Source organism: Gadus macrocephalus, chromosome 16 (genome assembly GCF_031168955.1).
Source record: "Gadus macrocephalus chromosome 16, ASM3116895v1".
Classification (NCBI taxonomy): Eukaryota; Metazoa; Chordata; class Actinopteri; order Gadiformes; family Gadidae; genus Gadus; species Gadus macrocephalus.
In genome coordinates this window covers 15,950,742-15,965,112 of record NC_082397.1, presented here as the reverse complement: position 1 = coordinate 15,965,112, position 14,371 = coordinate 15,950,742, and the positions used below count along the sequence as shown (strand labels likewise).

The following is a 14,371-nucleotide window of genomic DNA, read 5'->3' as shown; positions in this document are numbered from 1 at the left end:
CATAATATTCACCTTGTCTGCCCAAGATTATAATGACTGCCATAATGACTTTACCACCTCCCTCTCTTAGCTCAGCTCTTGATTCAATGAGAGCACAACTATAGCGATGGCTTGATAATCTCCACTTATTCCTTCTTTTAGCATTAGGATTATGTGTAATAATATGTATTATTCATTTAGAATATTGAATTTTTAAGTATTATTTTAGTTTATTTGAATAATAATTATCTCATTGGGTCCAAATACATTGTTATTTTTTTATTACAATTTTGGTTAATAATTTCACTGAAAGTTTCAGTTCAGTTTCAGTTCAGGTTTTTTTTCTTAAACAACCCTAAAAAGCTCCCCTCTCTCTCTGTTCTACTGGAAGACCGGGGCCGATATCTGTGGCTTCTTCAACACGGCCGAGTACGAGATGTGTCTTCGCTGGATGCAACTGGGCGCCTTCTACCCCTACTCCCGTAACCACAACGGCAAGGGATCCCCGGTGAGTACATCTCAAAATATACATGGGTACAAGAGAGAGAGAGAGATAGAGAGTACAAAAGAGAGAGAGAGAGAGAGAGAGAGAGAGAGAGAGAGAGAGAGAGAGAGAGAGAGAGAGAGAGAGAGAGAGAGTGAGACAGAGAGAGATTGCAATGATACACAAGGACAAGAGAGAGAGTGAAAGAGAGCGACAGAGAGTACAATGACACACAAGGGCAATCTGTGCACTGCGTACGGCGTCTCTCTTTCTCTACTCTGTCCGACAGCCCGTTGTCAGTAAAATGATGTGCCTCGGAATCATTAAACATTCACACAGGATCACCAGGACGCGTGGCGAGATCGTCAGCGCTTGGCCGAGTAGCGCCCTCTGTTATCCACACACTCTGTGTTCTGAGTAAAGCTTGCACTACCCGCGCAGACAGCGGCTATCGTCTTCTGCTCCATGACACTCAGTCACTTCTGGTTCTCCGAGGTCACTGATCCAGACGGCCTGGATGGCCCCACATCTGATGCAAGAACGACACACTGAAGTGGTTTTTCTGTTTACGGATGGAATAGAAGTCTTCACTCCCTCTCTCTCCTCCGTTAAGCCCTGTGCACGTCCCGATGGACACTATATTAACATGCACTGTTCTTGTGATTAGGAGGATTATTAGGGATTCTCCAAGCGATTGGTTTGGCTTTACTTTAACCGCCTCGCTGCGAGACAGTGTTACCCCTCTCCAGAGTCCATTTTACCGGCCGATTGACATGGTTATCATATATCTGTATTTTGCCGAGAGCCGCTCTCCGTCTCAATGTCCCTGCCTTTGTGTCTCCCGCTGACCTTTCTAAGGCATTGGAACACATCTGAGAAATCCAATAATGTCCAAGGCTCCCTGAGATTGATCCCAGCGGGCAAAATTTTGTCACATCAGAGTTTGCAATACAACACAGAAGTGCTGCATGTGTGTGTGTGCTTGTGTGTGTGTGTGTGTGTGTTTTCGGACACATAATTTAATTCTCAAGGTGATCCCAGTGCACGCCCATCCCGACCCATTTATTCCCCCCACAATCCCAGTCATTTCATAATGGCTTGCAAATGGGTGTTTAAACAGGGTGTAAAATTGAAACACATACGAACTACACGCACACACACCCACACACACATACACACATGCACCAATGAGAAGCATTATACGCATTGCTTGAGATGAAAGGGAACGGAGAGGGGAAGAGGTTTGGAGCCCCTGTGAGGAGGTGGCCATACAGGGTCCAGCCAAACCCATGGGGGGCTGAACTGGGGGAGATAAGCCATTAGCCAAAAAGCACATCACAACCATGCTGCGAAACCAAAATCACAAATACCCTCAAATCCTACTTAATCTTATTGAGGTCCAAAGACGATGTCTCTCTTCTTTGTCAGCACATTGCTAACCCTTTTATAAACTGGATGAAAATTATGTCACAGCTTAAGGATAGATGAACCTAGCTGAAGAGCATAGACACAGTATTAGATCACTTCCCTGGCACTTAATAGCACTTAGCCATGCTAATGGCTGCTCTTTTTCAGCTGGATCTCAACTATTTAAGTCCAAAAAGAAAAAGCTATCACTGTTGGTCTTTAGCTGCCTTTCACAGCGGTTTGTCTGGGGAAGAAATACTTTTTTTTACACCAACATTCTACTTCATAATAGGTCTGAATCATAAAATGTTAATCCTAAAATTTAATTATGTTCTGAACATTTGGAAAAATAGCCAATGTTTGTTGTGTTTGTAATACCAGTTGTGCTATACTCTTTTGCCTGGCCACTATCTGAGATTCACACAATGTATGATGCATGATGCATGCACATTTGTGGAGAATAAGATGGCAGCAGAGATTTTAACAAATAACAAGCATACATTCATAAAATATTCAACTTTCAAATGCATAAGACAGGACTGTTCACAAGAGCATGAATATTCCTTGTCAAAGGGAATTTGGGCATTGCCCATTGGAAATGCTGTGATGTACAATCTACAGGCTTGCAACTTTAAACATATCACCCACACATACGCACACAATTTGCCAAGGGCTTCAAGGCTTCAACCGGTCCCGGAATGGGATATTGGGGATGAATAGCCAAGGAGGAAGGGATGGACATGGATGAATGGGGAGGAAAACTGAAGAAGGACCGTGGAAGGTGGATCGGAAAGAAGGAGAGGAGGAGAGATAGAAATAGGAATCAAGGTATGTGTGTGTGTGTGTGTGTGTGTGTGTGTGTGTGTGTGTGTGTGTGTGTGTGTGTGTGTGCGTGCGTGCGTGCGTGCGTGCGTGCGTGCGTGCGTGCGTGCGTGCGTGCGTGCGTGCGTGCGTGCGTGCGTGCGTGCGTGCGTGCGTGCGTGCGTGCGTGCGTGCGTGCGTGCGTGCGTGCGTGCGTGCGTGCGTGCGGATGCATATGCATGTTTGTGTGCGTGTGCATGCGTGCCTGTGCATGTGCGTGTGTGTGGTGTGCGCATGTCCCTGTTTTTTCTTTGTGGCAGCAGAACAAGAGCGCGAGTGAAAGAAGGCGAGCGGTTAGCTGGCGATGACATTGGGTGTGATAGGGGCTGTGAGAACTGGGACAAGACCCAACAAGCTATATCCACTGGGGATATGTTTCGGGGAGGGGGGTGGAAATGGAGGTGTGTGTGTGCCCGGCCAACACTGATCACGGGCGTGTAAAGGTTGAGCGAACACTACTTGATGTTGCGATGTGAGGCAAGGTTGAGTGCGTACTGTCTTCCATTTTGTGTGTGTTTTTTTTTTTGGGAGGAGAAGGACGAGGAAGAGGGAAGACTTTATCGTAATAGCCTTCCTTTTGCTACTGCGTCGTGTTCAACCTCCCAGTCTGCCTAACAAGACATTTTGACAACAAAGCACTGACTCCAAAAGTAAAAACATACAGCCTACAAGGTCGAGAGAGAGCGAGGGAGAGAGAAAGAGACAGAGAGAGAGAGAGAGAGAGAGAGAGAGAGAGAGAGGGATGAAGTGAGGGAGAGATGAAGTGGGGACAGAGAGAGAGGGAGAAAGCGATAGCGAGAGTGATGAAGTGGGGAGTGAAAGGAAAGAGGGTGAGGGAACAAGAGATAACTTTTGCAGAGTCATTCACTCCCAAAGCTCCCGTCACGCCTGTGTGTTACTTTGCCCTGGGAGAACTGCACAGACCTCCAGATAATTTCTCCTGACTCTCACTGCAGCGCACTGTCCACAGTCGCCCCGCGCAGCACTGAATTAATTGGACGGGATGCATTGTCCGCCAAGTGGTAAATTCCTCCAGTGTACTCCAATCAGATAATGTTATATGGCTAGTCATCTGATTCGCTGCACGTGTTATTGTTCGCCCGGGAGGATTTTGTTTAACTTTATTTTTCAATAGAGGAATTGCATTTTAAATGGGACCCCTTAGGTGCTGATGTTAATCAGATGGTACATGAAAACATAAGACAAACAGCAAATGGAAAAAACACAGAAAGAGGGGCCGCCATCTAAGGACAGGAAATTGAAGACCACAAACTAGCAACAGTGCTAGAAATCTCTGAGTGGTGGAAGTACCTCGGGCTCCTCCACTTGTTCACCCAGACGTTTGAGGGCACTTTAAGAAGCCAATGCCACAGATGCAGAGGTCAAAGGTCACTGGGGTTCAAATTTGGCACTGAGCAAAACATTGTGAGGTCGATGCATACATTCTTTACAGCCAGGGGAAGAGAGAGAGAGAGAGAGAGAGAGAGAGAGAGAGAGAGAGAGAGAGAGAGAGAGAGAGAGAGAGAGAGAGAGAGAGAGAGAGAGAGAGGATGGCAGGTGCCAGGCAGAAAAACTATTAGAGTGAGAAGGAAAACGAGTTGAACATAAAAGGTGACACATACAGATAACCTCCTTTTTTAAATGAGTCTATGCTAGCATATCTTTGCATTTTGGTGTATGGATTGTAGATGTGTTTACGTGCAAGGCTGCTTGAGTGTGCAGAGGTGAGCTCTGTTTGAGTGTGTGTGCGTGTGTGTGTGTGCGTGCTTGGGTGCTGTTTTTGAGAAATGTTTGTAGCAGGGCAATTTGCTAGGGTAAACAGAGCTATAAATACAAAGTCCATGAGAAGGCCCCCCGTCTTATCTTCCCCTGCTCATTTCATCACGCTCGTTTTCCCACTCCTTCACGCCCTCATTTCCTTTTTTTTGGCCAAAATATTATTCAGCCTGCCTTGTCGACAGTGTTGAGTCATGATTTGCGTGTTGAGTTGGTCGTTGACGCCCTTGTTCACGACTATCTCTGCGTGGGCATGTGATTTAAACACCACGATCCAACCTTGGGATGAATTGGGATGGGACTTTAGGACAAATGATTAATGAACACACACGCAGGAGAAGTTGCAGAGCTGTATGTCCAGCTTTGAGCAGTATTCAGTGACCTTGGGCATATCCTCTTTCAATCTCACATCTTAATACTTCTGTATCTAAAGTTGTCAAGCCGGGGCTTGAATATACGAAATATCAAATTGATAGGGATGAGGGCATGTTTAGTCGCGGTGAAGACGTTTTTCTTTTTTTCGCTTTCCCTCAGTGACTAAATGTCAGTTTGACATTGAAACTTGAGAACCACTGTAGACACACTTTGATCGGTACGTTAATGTGATGGACAGTGCCTTGGTCAACTTTGTTTCATGCCGGAGTACAATTTTATTTATTCATTCTAAAAGTACGTCAGACAAATTTAAGAAACCCGCCAGAGAAGGCTAGAGTTTGAAGAATCCAGTAATCCCACCCATCGCTTCTGGCCTGCCTTCAAGGCTACTCCCCCAAAACACATGACCAACTCGCTCTCCAGCCTTCGGGAAGATTGAAATTATCGGAGAGGCTTCTAACAGGCCTGCGACAGCAACAGATACCAGCATTTGATTTATTGATTGCTGTAAAGAGAATTGCAACAAATAGGACAAATGATGCCTCCAAAATAAATTGCCTACCCTACCTTTATTGTTGGGCATTCGCAAAAAAACACGTTTAAAATGGTTGCCCACACTTTCTCATTGTGTACAAGTTGTTGTTGTTGATGTTGTACCTCTCATGCCATTCCACATGATCGCATCATTAATCGACGATCACAGTGAATCACACACAAAAACACACTCCCTCAGACTTTCACCGTTTTCTCACCTAATCAATCCCAACTTGCAGAATCTGCTTTTTTTCCCGTTAGTTTAAGCGACACAGCGACACAGCAAGGCTTGTGGGATAAAACAGCCGCGTCTGTGCACTCACAGTTTACCACATAATTACAATCCTGTAATTTCCCATAGAAAATGAAATTATAATGTGGTTAACTCCTAAGGTCAGGAGATAATGGAAATGTTCTTTCTTCTATCAATCACAATCTACTGTTGGACCCTGCTTAGTCACCACCAGGCCATGGTGGATCATTATCACCCAAACCTCACCCGTTTCCAGCTTGAAATAGACAGATTAATTGCCGTTTTCGTCCAGGTAGATTGAGATGGGGCCAGGACACACACACACACACACACACACACACACACACATACCCCCCCCCCAGACACACACACACACACACACACACACACACACACACACACACACACACACACACACACACACACACACACACACACACACACACACTCAAACGCACACATAAATCATCTATAACAAACTTGAGGCAAAAAACTAATCAAATGATCCGATGCTCAACCAAAGTTTGCAAAAACACATTTGGACAAAGGAGCTACAGAAGATCAGAGTGGGTCGAAACACATGTAGCCAGTATGAATGTGAGTGTGTGTGTGTGTGTGTGTGTGTGTGTGTGTGTGTGTGTGTGTGTGTGTGTGTGTGTGTGTGTGTGTGTGTGTGTGTGTGTGTGTGTGTGTGTGCCTACGTTTGTGTGCACTTGTGTGTCTTTGTTTTTCTTCTTTACAAGTGTAGAGAGTTGTCCTCGTGAGGCTTGATCTAAAAATGACTTAATACTTAATCTAGATCGGCCCAAATCTATAAAAGTGGAGTACATCCTGTCCTCTTTCTCTATTGTCCCTAAAGGGGACAAGGCAGTTGTCGACAATTAAAAATAACACTAGGTATTTGGTCAGATGAAAAGGGCTACAGTCCATTATCTCGACGAACCAGTTATTCCTCGGCATGACAAAGCGCTCCGAGTACTGAAACTAATTGACAATTTTCAGTGTTGCTACCAGGCATTGCAATGGCCTGATTAACCCACATCATGAAATTATTATTTTTTATTATTATTATTCCAATTATAATGACTTTCTGTTTAATGGACCTCACCGAAGAACTCCCGACTCTCGACTCAATAGATTAATGTTCTCACTTTTCTGAACATGACAATATTGAATGTGAATATTGAAGGTACAGCCCCTTGCATTGTCTGTGTTTCTCAAGCCAAAGCAGGCAGCCAAACCTTCATTACCAAACGGTCAAATTAATTCAACTAATATCTACACCTCTGTAATGTGTAAATGGTGAGTTCCAAGTGAAACGATGTGTCAAGAATGATAATGATGGACATTCTCCAGATTTGCAATGCTATGTTTAGTAAAAGGAGACAACCTTTTAGTACTGTGGTATTGAGAGCAGCCATACAACATGGATTTTAAAACAGTCCTCTCTGCAGTTCTGATGGTCCATTGTTGTTTGACATGCATGTTTATGGGTTGAAATTATAAGCAGAATTGTCCAACCAAGTTTCTAAATTCCTAAAGTAATCTCCACTTTTTCACTGGTAGATGAATTTCCTGAAGTCTGCATATAATGAGTTCTTCTATTTCTATAATGTCATCAACAGAGACAGGACCCAGTTTCATGGAACAGCACCTTTGCTGAGGCGTCCCGCGATGTCCTGAACATTCGCTACACTCTCCTGCCTTACCTCTACACACTAATGTTTGAGGCCCACACCTCTGGAAACACTGTAGTGAGACCACTCCTGCATGAGTACGTACAGTCACACACACACACACACACACACACGCACACACGCACGCACGCACGGACGCATGCACGCACACACACACACACACATTCAAACATATAGGAATGTACACCTTCACATACATACATGCAAGCACAAGGCCATGCACATACAAATCTGTGCACACATATGCATGCGCATTTGTGGATAAGTGTGCTCGTGCGCACACTTATCCACACACATGCACACATACAACCATGCACATGCATCCAAGAACCTCTTAGTTAACGTTGCTGCTGTAGCATGACATAGAATCACCTAATCACATCATGCATTATCTGGAATGGATGTTTCATGCTCGTCTTGCAGGTGAGATAACATCTGTATCGTCCTTATCACACACACACACACAAACACACACAGACACACACGCACAGATCCAAATCCCATTTGTATGCACAATGTCACGTACGTCAGAAGTCATTCAGGCCGGTGTTTTGCCATCTTTCCATTTCCACATGCACTATACACTCCATGTTATACCAATGCTAAACCTCTAGTGTATGACCTAGCTAAGGTTAGGTGACTCATGAAGACAGGAGATATAGATAAAAAGACTGGGAGTGATATACGTTGAGTAAATAATGTGGAGGATGTTGCTATCTCTTGGTGCGTATATTCATAACCCGACTTTTGACAAGGTGAAATCATAGAAAGTGAATAGAATAATGTGCCCAGATTTTCCTTTAATAAACTTATTCAAGGCCTTGAAATGTTAGCCTTGGAAGGAACATGAACTTTGTTTTTCTCTTGTAGAGTTATGCAAGTGGATTCATAGCTCCCCTTAAGTCAAACATTAAAAATGATGTTCACATAGTGTCACATAGCCTAGTGCAATGAGCTGTGGGTTGCTAATTAATGCATTTAACCTCCTGTCTGGTGCCTGGAGAAATTGCTGTATAAAAAAGAGGTAACCAAAAGAAGAAGTAACTCTTTTCACAAAAGGTATGAGGTAACAATATTACAGGGTGCATGAACGATATAAAGGTATTATTTTTGGCTTTAGGTTTGTTGAAGATCGGGCAACATGGGACGTCCACAGACAATTCCTCTGGGGACCTGCCCTACTCATCACACCTGCCATGGAACCGGTACACACACCACACACACACACACACACACACACACACACACACACACACACACACACACACACACACACACACACACATGCACATCCGTATACACACATCAAACATACGCACATACATCCAATTAATGGTGCATTCCTTGTTATGCTTCCGTCCATTTTCCAGGGTGTAACTAATGTGGAGGCTTATGTTCCGGACACCCGCTGGTATGACTACCACACGGTGAGTCCACAATGCTGACCCTCCCAGTATCTACAGAAGCCATCATGGATTCTGGCACGCACACACACACACACACACGCACGCACACACACAAATGGAACTTCCCTCAGCTCGTCTAATACATTGATAGCATAACTCCCCGGCCTGATACAGGACGTCGTTGTAACCCTGATCTCCCCTGGTTTAATTAAATTAATGGAGGCTCATTCTCAGCAGTACGTCGAAGGACAGACAGTTGTCTTTGCGCCGGTACTCCATTTAATAAGGGTGTCAACTTTAAAGCTTCAGAGACACTATCCGTGACTATATCTTTGTATTTTATGCATAAGATATCTTTGTATTTTATGCAAAAAATATGCAAGCAAAATAGGACGATTTATTTTTGAATTAAAGTTAAAATGGCGGTAATAGCTGTGTATACAGTATAAAAATGTTATTTGATGCATGTGTGTATGCATAAAGAATATGTGTATCAATAGCATAACAGTTTTTTTCCAATGAAACATCTTTGTTCTATAACCAAGGTATGACGATATCATAAAATCAGACGAGAAAGTGCTGGACTTTCTTTGGCTGCCAGGTTAGGCTTTCATGGTCAATTAGAAACGTGATACCTTGAGAGCTCTACTCTCATTTCCAGTATGGGCTTATTAAAGGATGTTATGAGATCATATCAACCTTTGATTTATCCTCCTGTTTTCTCATTGCACTATATCACAGCCGAACATCAACAGTAGTGAAACTGACCCTATCTTTTCTACTGTGCTGGCCAGGAACACACAGATAAATAACCCACTCTCCTTCCTCTATTCATCTTTGATTCATCTGATAAAGTTCAAGATGAATGAGTTGAATTTAGGATAAATGGACGATGCTTGACCCATGAAATATCGATGCATATGCATATTCGATGTACAAACCAGCTGCCTCAACAGCAATACATTTTTCCCGGACTTCTGCTGAGACATTTGCCTGCATCAGAATCACATTGCCATCCCTTCAGCCTCATTCAAGCCGTGGGAGACCCTCTTCCCCAACACGCATCGTTACTCTGCTATTTACGGCCCAACAAAGCATGAAAACAAACTGCAGCAACGCTTACAAAAGGGTTGAGTCGAGGGATGACTTCAGCCATGCGCAGCCCACACTGAGCTCGGAGCCACTGGAGTAACGAGGAATGTTAAACACAAGTCGACAGAACGAAGGAAGGGTGCCGGATGATACAGTGTGTAGAGTCCTGTTGGCCCTACGTAAAAAGCGACTAGTGTATTTGCTCTCGTGCCGTCAAAGGTTTATAAATATGCGATTAATTATTATTTAATCTTTTTATTGTTATTGTTCTAATTTTTAGGCAGAAGTATTGCGGGTTCGTGGCAAGATGGTTACCATGCCAACACCTCTGGACCATATCAACCTTCACGTGCGGGGAGGTTACATCTTGCCCTGGCAAAAAGCAGAGAATAACACAAAGTTTAGGTTAGTGCACTCCCTCACACAAACACACACCAACAAACGCATACACATGCATACATACACATTTTTTTTTTACACTTTTACTCATTGCCCCTTCTGTTAAAACTCAATTGAGAATGTTTTTGTGTGGCTGTGCATGCATGTCTGTGTTTGTGTGTGTGTGTGTGTGTGTGTGTGTGTGTGTGTGTGTGTGTGTGTGTGTGTGTGTGTGTGTGTGTGTGTGTGTGTGTGTGTGTGTGTGTGTGTGTGTGTGTGTGTGTGTGTGTGGGGGGGGGGTGTGTGCTTTGTATATTTTCCTAAATGAGAAGCATTAACTCTAATGTACTTTGAGTGGTCATAGTGACTAGAGAAGCACTATATAAATACACTCAATTTACTATAATTTACCAACATAGCTCTCTGTCTCTCTGTTTATCTCTCTCTCTCTCTCTCTCTCTCTCTCTCTCTCTCTCTCTCTCTGTCTCTCTGTCTCTCTCTCTGTCACAGTCGACAGAATCCTTTAGGCTTGATTGTTGCGCTGGATGATAGTGGATTCGCCCATGGCTCTCTTTTCTGGGATGATGGAGAGGGAATAGGTGAGTGGTGAATACCTGCACACACAAACACACACACACACACACACACACACACACACACACACACACACACACACACACACACACACACACACACACTCAATGCACGCAAATATGCATGCTCGCATGCATAATTGCGGAAAAAAACACAAACATACACACACAGGTGATACAAATTATAAAAACAATGGGACACACAAACAAACCCATGCTTGGACACATATAATAAAATACGTAAAATAATTGCGTGCATATGCATATGAATTGATTATACCTCCAAGTGTGTTGAGTACCAGTAAAGAAAAAATCCTGTGGACGGCAGCTAGTATTTGCTGCTGTCAGCTAGTATAAGCTGACGTCAACTAGCTAACCTGTTAGCTCATTATGAGAAGTGAACATTTGTCTTGGGTTGTATATCAACTTCAGGGTGAGAAGGCCGGGGCACATTTAATCTCGGGTGTAAATTGTCAGCATATTCTGTGTTGTATCACAATGTTCTATGCTTATGTTTAGACAGAAACATAAAAATCCCTCTTGATTGATTGTACTTATTGTACGTAAATATGCAAACCTACGCACACACTCACACAAACACTAAAGCACAAACACACTCACATCCACAGTCGCACTTCAGCGGCTGGAGTGCAGTACAATGCGCTCTTTAGTCTTGGGAGTGTTTGTGTTCAGATAAAGAGAGGGAGAGGGCGAGAGATGACAGAGGAAGGGAGTGACAGAGGCTATTACAGTAATTCTCTGTGTAGCCGCATGGAGATACGCTCCCACCATCAGACCAGCTCTTTCATCCCAACTCCTCTCTTATCTGACAACACCCCCATCCTCTCCCCCCCCCCCCCCCCCCCCCACACAAACACACACGCACACACACACATCTGCTTTTGTCTCTTGTGTTGGGCTGCTTTTTAAGCCGAGGTGCTCCCTGTCACCTTGTGTTTGCTTCCACTACCACTCTCGTTGTTGGAGTTCACCGCAGTGGTTATCAGGCTGTTACTGTGCTTCAGTCAGCAAGTCACTCACTCACTAACCCCTTCTCTCCCGGCAAAGCGCTTCAGTCACCGCCTCATTCATAGAACTCGAGCAACACGTCTGGCGCAGTCGACATCGCTCATCGCAGGGACGGGCGGGCTAATGCGCCACGGTCATGTCCTCATTTGTTGGACCGCCGCTTTCAGACCATGGCAACCATTAACTCTCATTAGCACATTCACCCTCCTCTTTTATCGTGAACCCTCTCGCACGCTTGCTCATCCTTTCTTCCTCTCCAAGCCCCGTTTACTTTTCAATTGACGTCATTTCATTTCATTTCCATCTAATTACTCTTATTTTTCTTCTGCCGTCTCTCTCCAGATACGTACGAGGCGGGCGCTTATCTGTTGACCGGCTTCACAGCAAACTCGGTGAGTTCAACCTTCTTGTCTGTTACGACCATCATACAGCCATCTCAAGGCAGGGCAGATGAGAGGGAGGACTGTGCCTTGCTCCGGGGTGAATTGTCGAGCCGCGGTGGGAGGATGTCAGAGACCACCATTAGCAGAGACGCTCTGTTTGACCCCGCTGCGTTTCGTCTCCATCTTTGAGTTTTGAGGCTGTTGTTGTCGACTTCACAGCAACTTCATGTCCTCAATTCTCTTTTGGTTTATTTCCTTTTGTTCCATGTATTTGTGCCTAAAAGGAAATGGCCATAGTCAGCAAAAAGGGTAAATGTTATGTTGTTGTGTTCTGTGGTGCTATAGCAAAGGCTCATGCCAAACCCAATGTTCACCATGGGAACAATTTGATCTCTCTCCGGACGTCGAGATTATCAAAGCACAGACACTACCCGGGCCTCCATGTGTTTCTTTGCCAAACACAGGCACACATACACACACGGGCGCGCACGCACATAGCCTCATCACCCCTAGCCAAACATCTGTGGCTGTCTTCTGCCTACCATCAGACTCATTCCAAAGCAATTTCACACAGGGATAAAGCACACAGGCCTTCTGACAGCCAAGATGAGAGCAGAGAGAGAGAATTTTGTATTTTGGTGTGTGTGTGTGTGTGTGTGTGTGTGTGTGTGTGTGTGTGTGTGTGTGTGTGTGTGTGTGTGTGTGTGTGTGTGTGTGTAATGGGCAGACGTGAGAAGATAAGTTGGGCAATGAGGCCACTGCTGTCTGGCAGATTACTGAGTTGTTTGCCATTTTGGATTCAGTTGTATAGGCAGTTCATGAGTGCTTTTGCCGCTGAAAGAATCGTATACAGTCAATCATTAATTATACCATGACCGGGGTGAGTAGTATATTCTGATTGGCTGGAGGGCTGTTGATGGACTTTTGATAACTGCACAGCCATGAACGTAGTCGTAACATGATAATAGCACAACAGAGTTCGCAGAGTCTCATCACTGCTCCCTCAACTAATGCTCAACATTCCCTCAACTTCACATGAGTTGGCCATGAGCTTAAATAACCCTGTTAAATCATAAAATATTAAAACTACCAATCTATACAAATCTTCACAGTCATCCTCAAAAGTTATGGGCAACCACAGATCTGCTGGTCCTCTGACACGGTGATGCTAGCTCACAAATGCATGTGACATTTGCCCACAGAGTTGCTAACTACGATTACGTTTTGTGTAGTTTGTTTCAGTCCACGATGCAGTATTTATTCAGTTTGTGAAATTGCGCAGTCTATAAAGCAACGTCTGCATTCCATATGAAGCATGTTAACTGATTACATTTCAGGCATTATTCAAACCCATATACGTACATATATGTCTCTGGTCCGATATTTTTTGTGTCCAGGAACAACAAATATTTAAAGCAACAGGATGTACATTTGAAACAGAAAACACCAAAAATATGAATCAACACCTATTTTAAGGATTCACAAGTGGCCATGGTATAAACTGGATAATCCACTCTGTGGTGTGCGGTTATTGGAAAATAATGAAATTTTTGTAGGCAAACCTTTCTTAGCCCCCCTGTCATCATTATCTTTCAATTACCGCACACCATTACTTATACCCAGCTTTCTAGAAAACTTGATTGCGATTGGTAAATAATGGCATTAAGCGGTCTAGTATTTTTGTATAGCAGAATGCTGCTATGGACACTATTTCCAACCGTAGAATCGAAAAGATTTTATAAATAGCAGTAGAAATTCAATAATGAATGTTTTTTATACTTTGCCTCAACTGATTGATTTCTTTAGGAACTAGCCGAGTAATAAGCGGGACATTGCGAAGTGAGCCAGTCATGAACCCAAAATAAAACCCTGACCTGATCATCCCTAACATGATACCTCAAACCTTTCCCGGTAATCTAAACTTCTCTCTCTCTATCTCTATCACTCTCCGTTCCTATACGACATCCCACTTGTTTCTTGCATCCTGCTGCAGAGCAAGCTGACCAATCGGGTGGGGCACAATGGGCTGGCCCCGGCTGACCAGCTGACCCTGGGGGTGGTGAGGGTCTGGGGAGCGGGGACAGTGAAGGTGATGCAGGTTACCCTGACCGACTCCACGGGGAC

At 44.2% G+C, this 14,371-nt stretch overlaps 1 protein-coding gene across 1 annotated transcript in view; it reads left to right on the top strand.

Annotated features, from left to right (window-relative positions):
• The window catches only part of si (sucrase-isomaltase), an 83,389-nt gene that overhangs the window by 68,093 nt on the left and 925 nt on the right, over nucleotides 1-14,371 (top strand). Inside the window, exons 57-64 of the mRNA XM_060076236.1 lie at nucleotides 371-487; nucleotides 7,295-7,443; nucleotides 8,487-8,571; nucleotides 8,737-8,793; nucleotides 10,145-10,269; nucleotides 10,753-10,841; nucleotides 12,207-12,256; nucleotides 14,241-14,371. The exon at nucleotides 14,241-14,371 is cut by the window's right edge and continues 40 nt beyond it. Coding sequence (XP_059932219.1) covers nucleotides 371-487; nucleotides 7,295-7,443; nucleotides 8,487-8,571; nucleotides 8,737-8,793; nucleotides 10,145-10,269; nucleotides 10,753-10,841; nucleotides 12,207-12,256; nucleotides 14,241-14,371 — 803 coding nt within the window. The remainder of the gene's footprint in view (nucleotides 1-370; nucleotides 488-7,294; nucleotides 7,444-8,486; nucleotides 8,572-8,736; nucleotides 8,794-10,144; nucleotides 10,270-10,752; nucleotides 10,842-12,206; nucleotides 12,257-14,240) is intronic.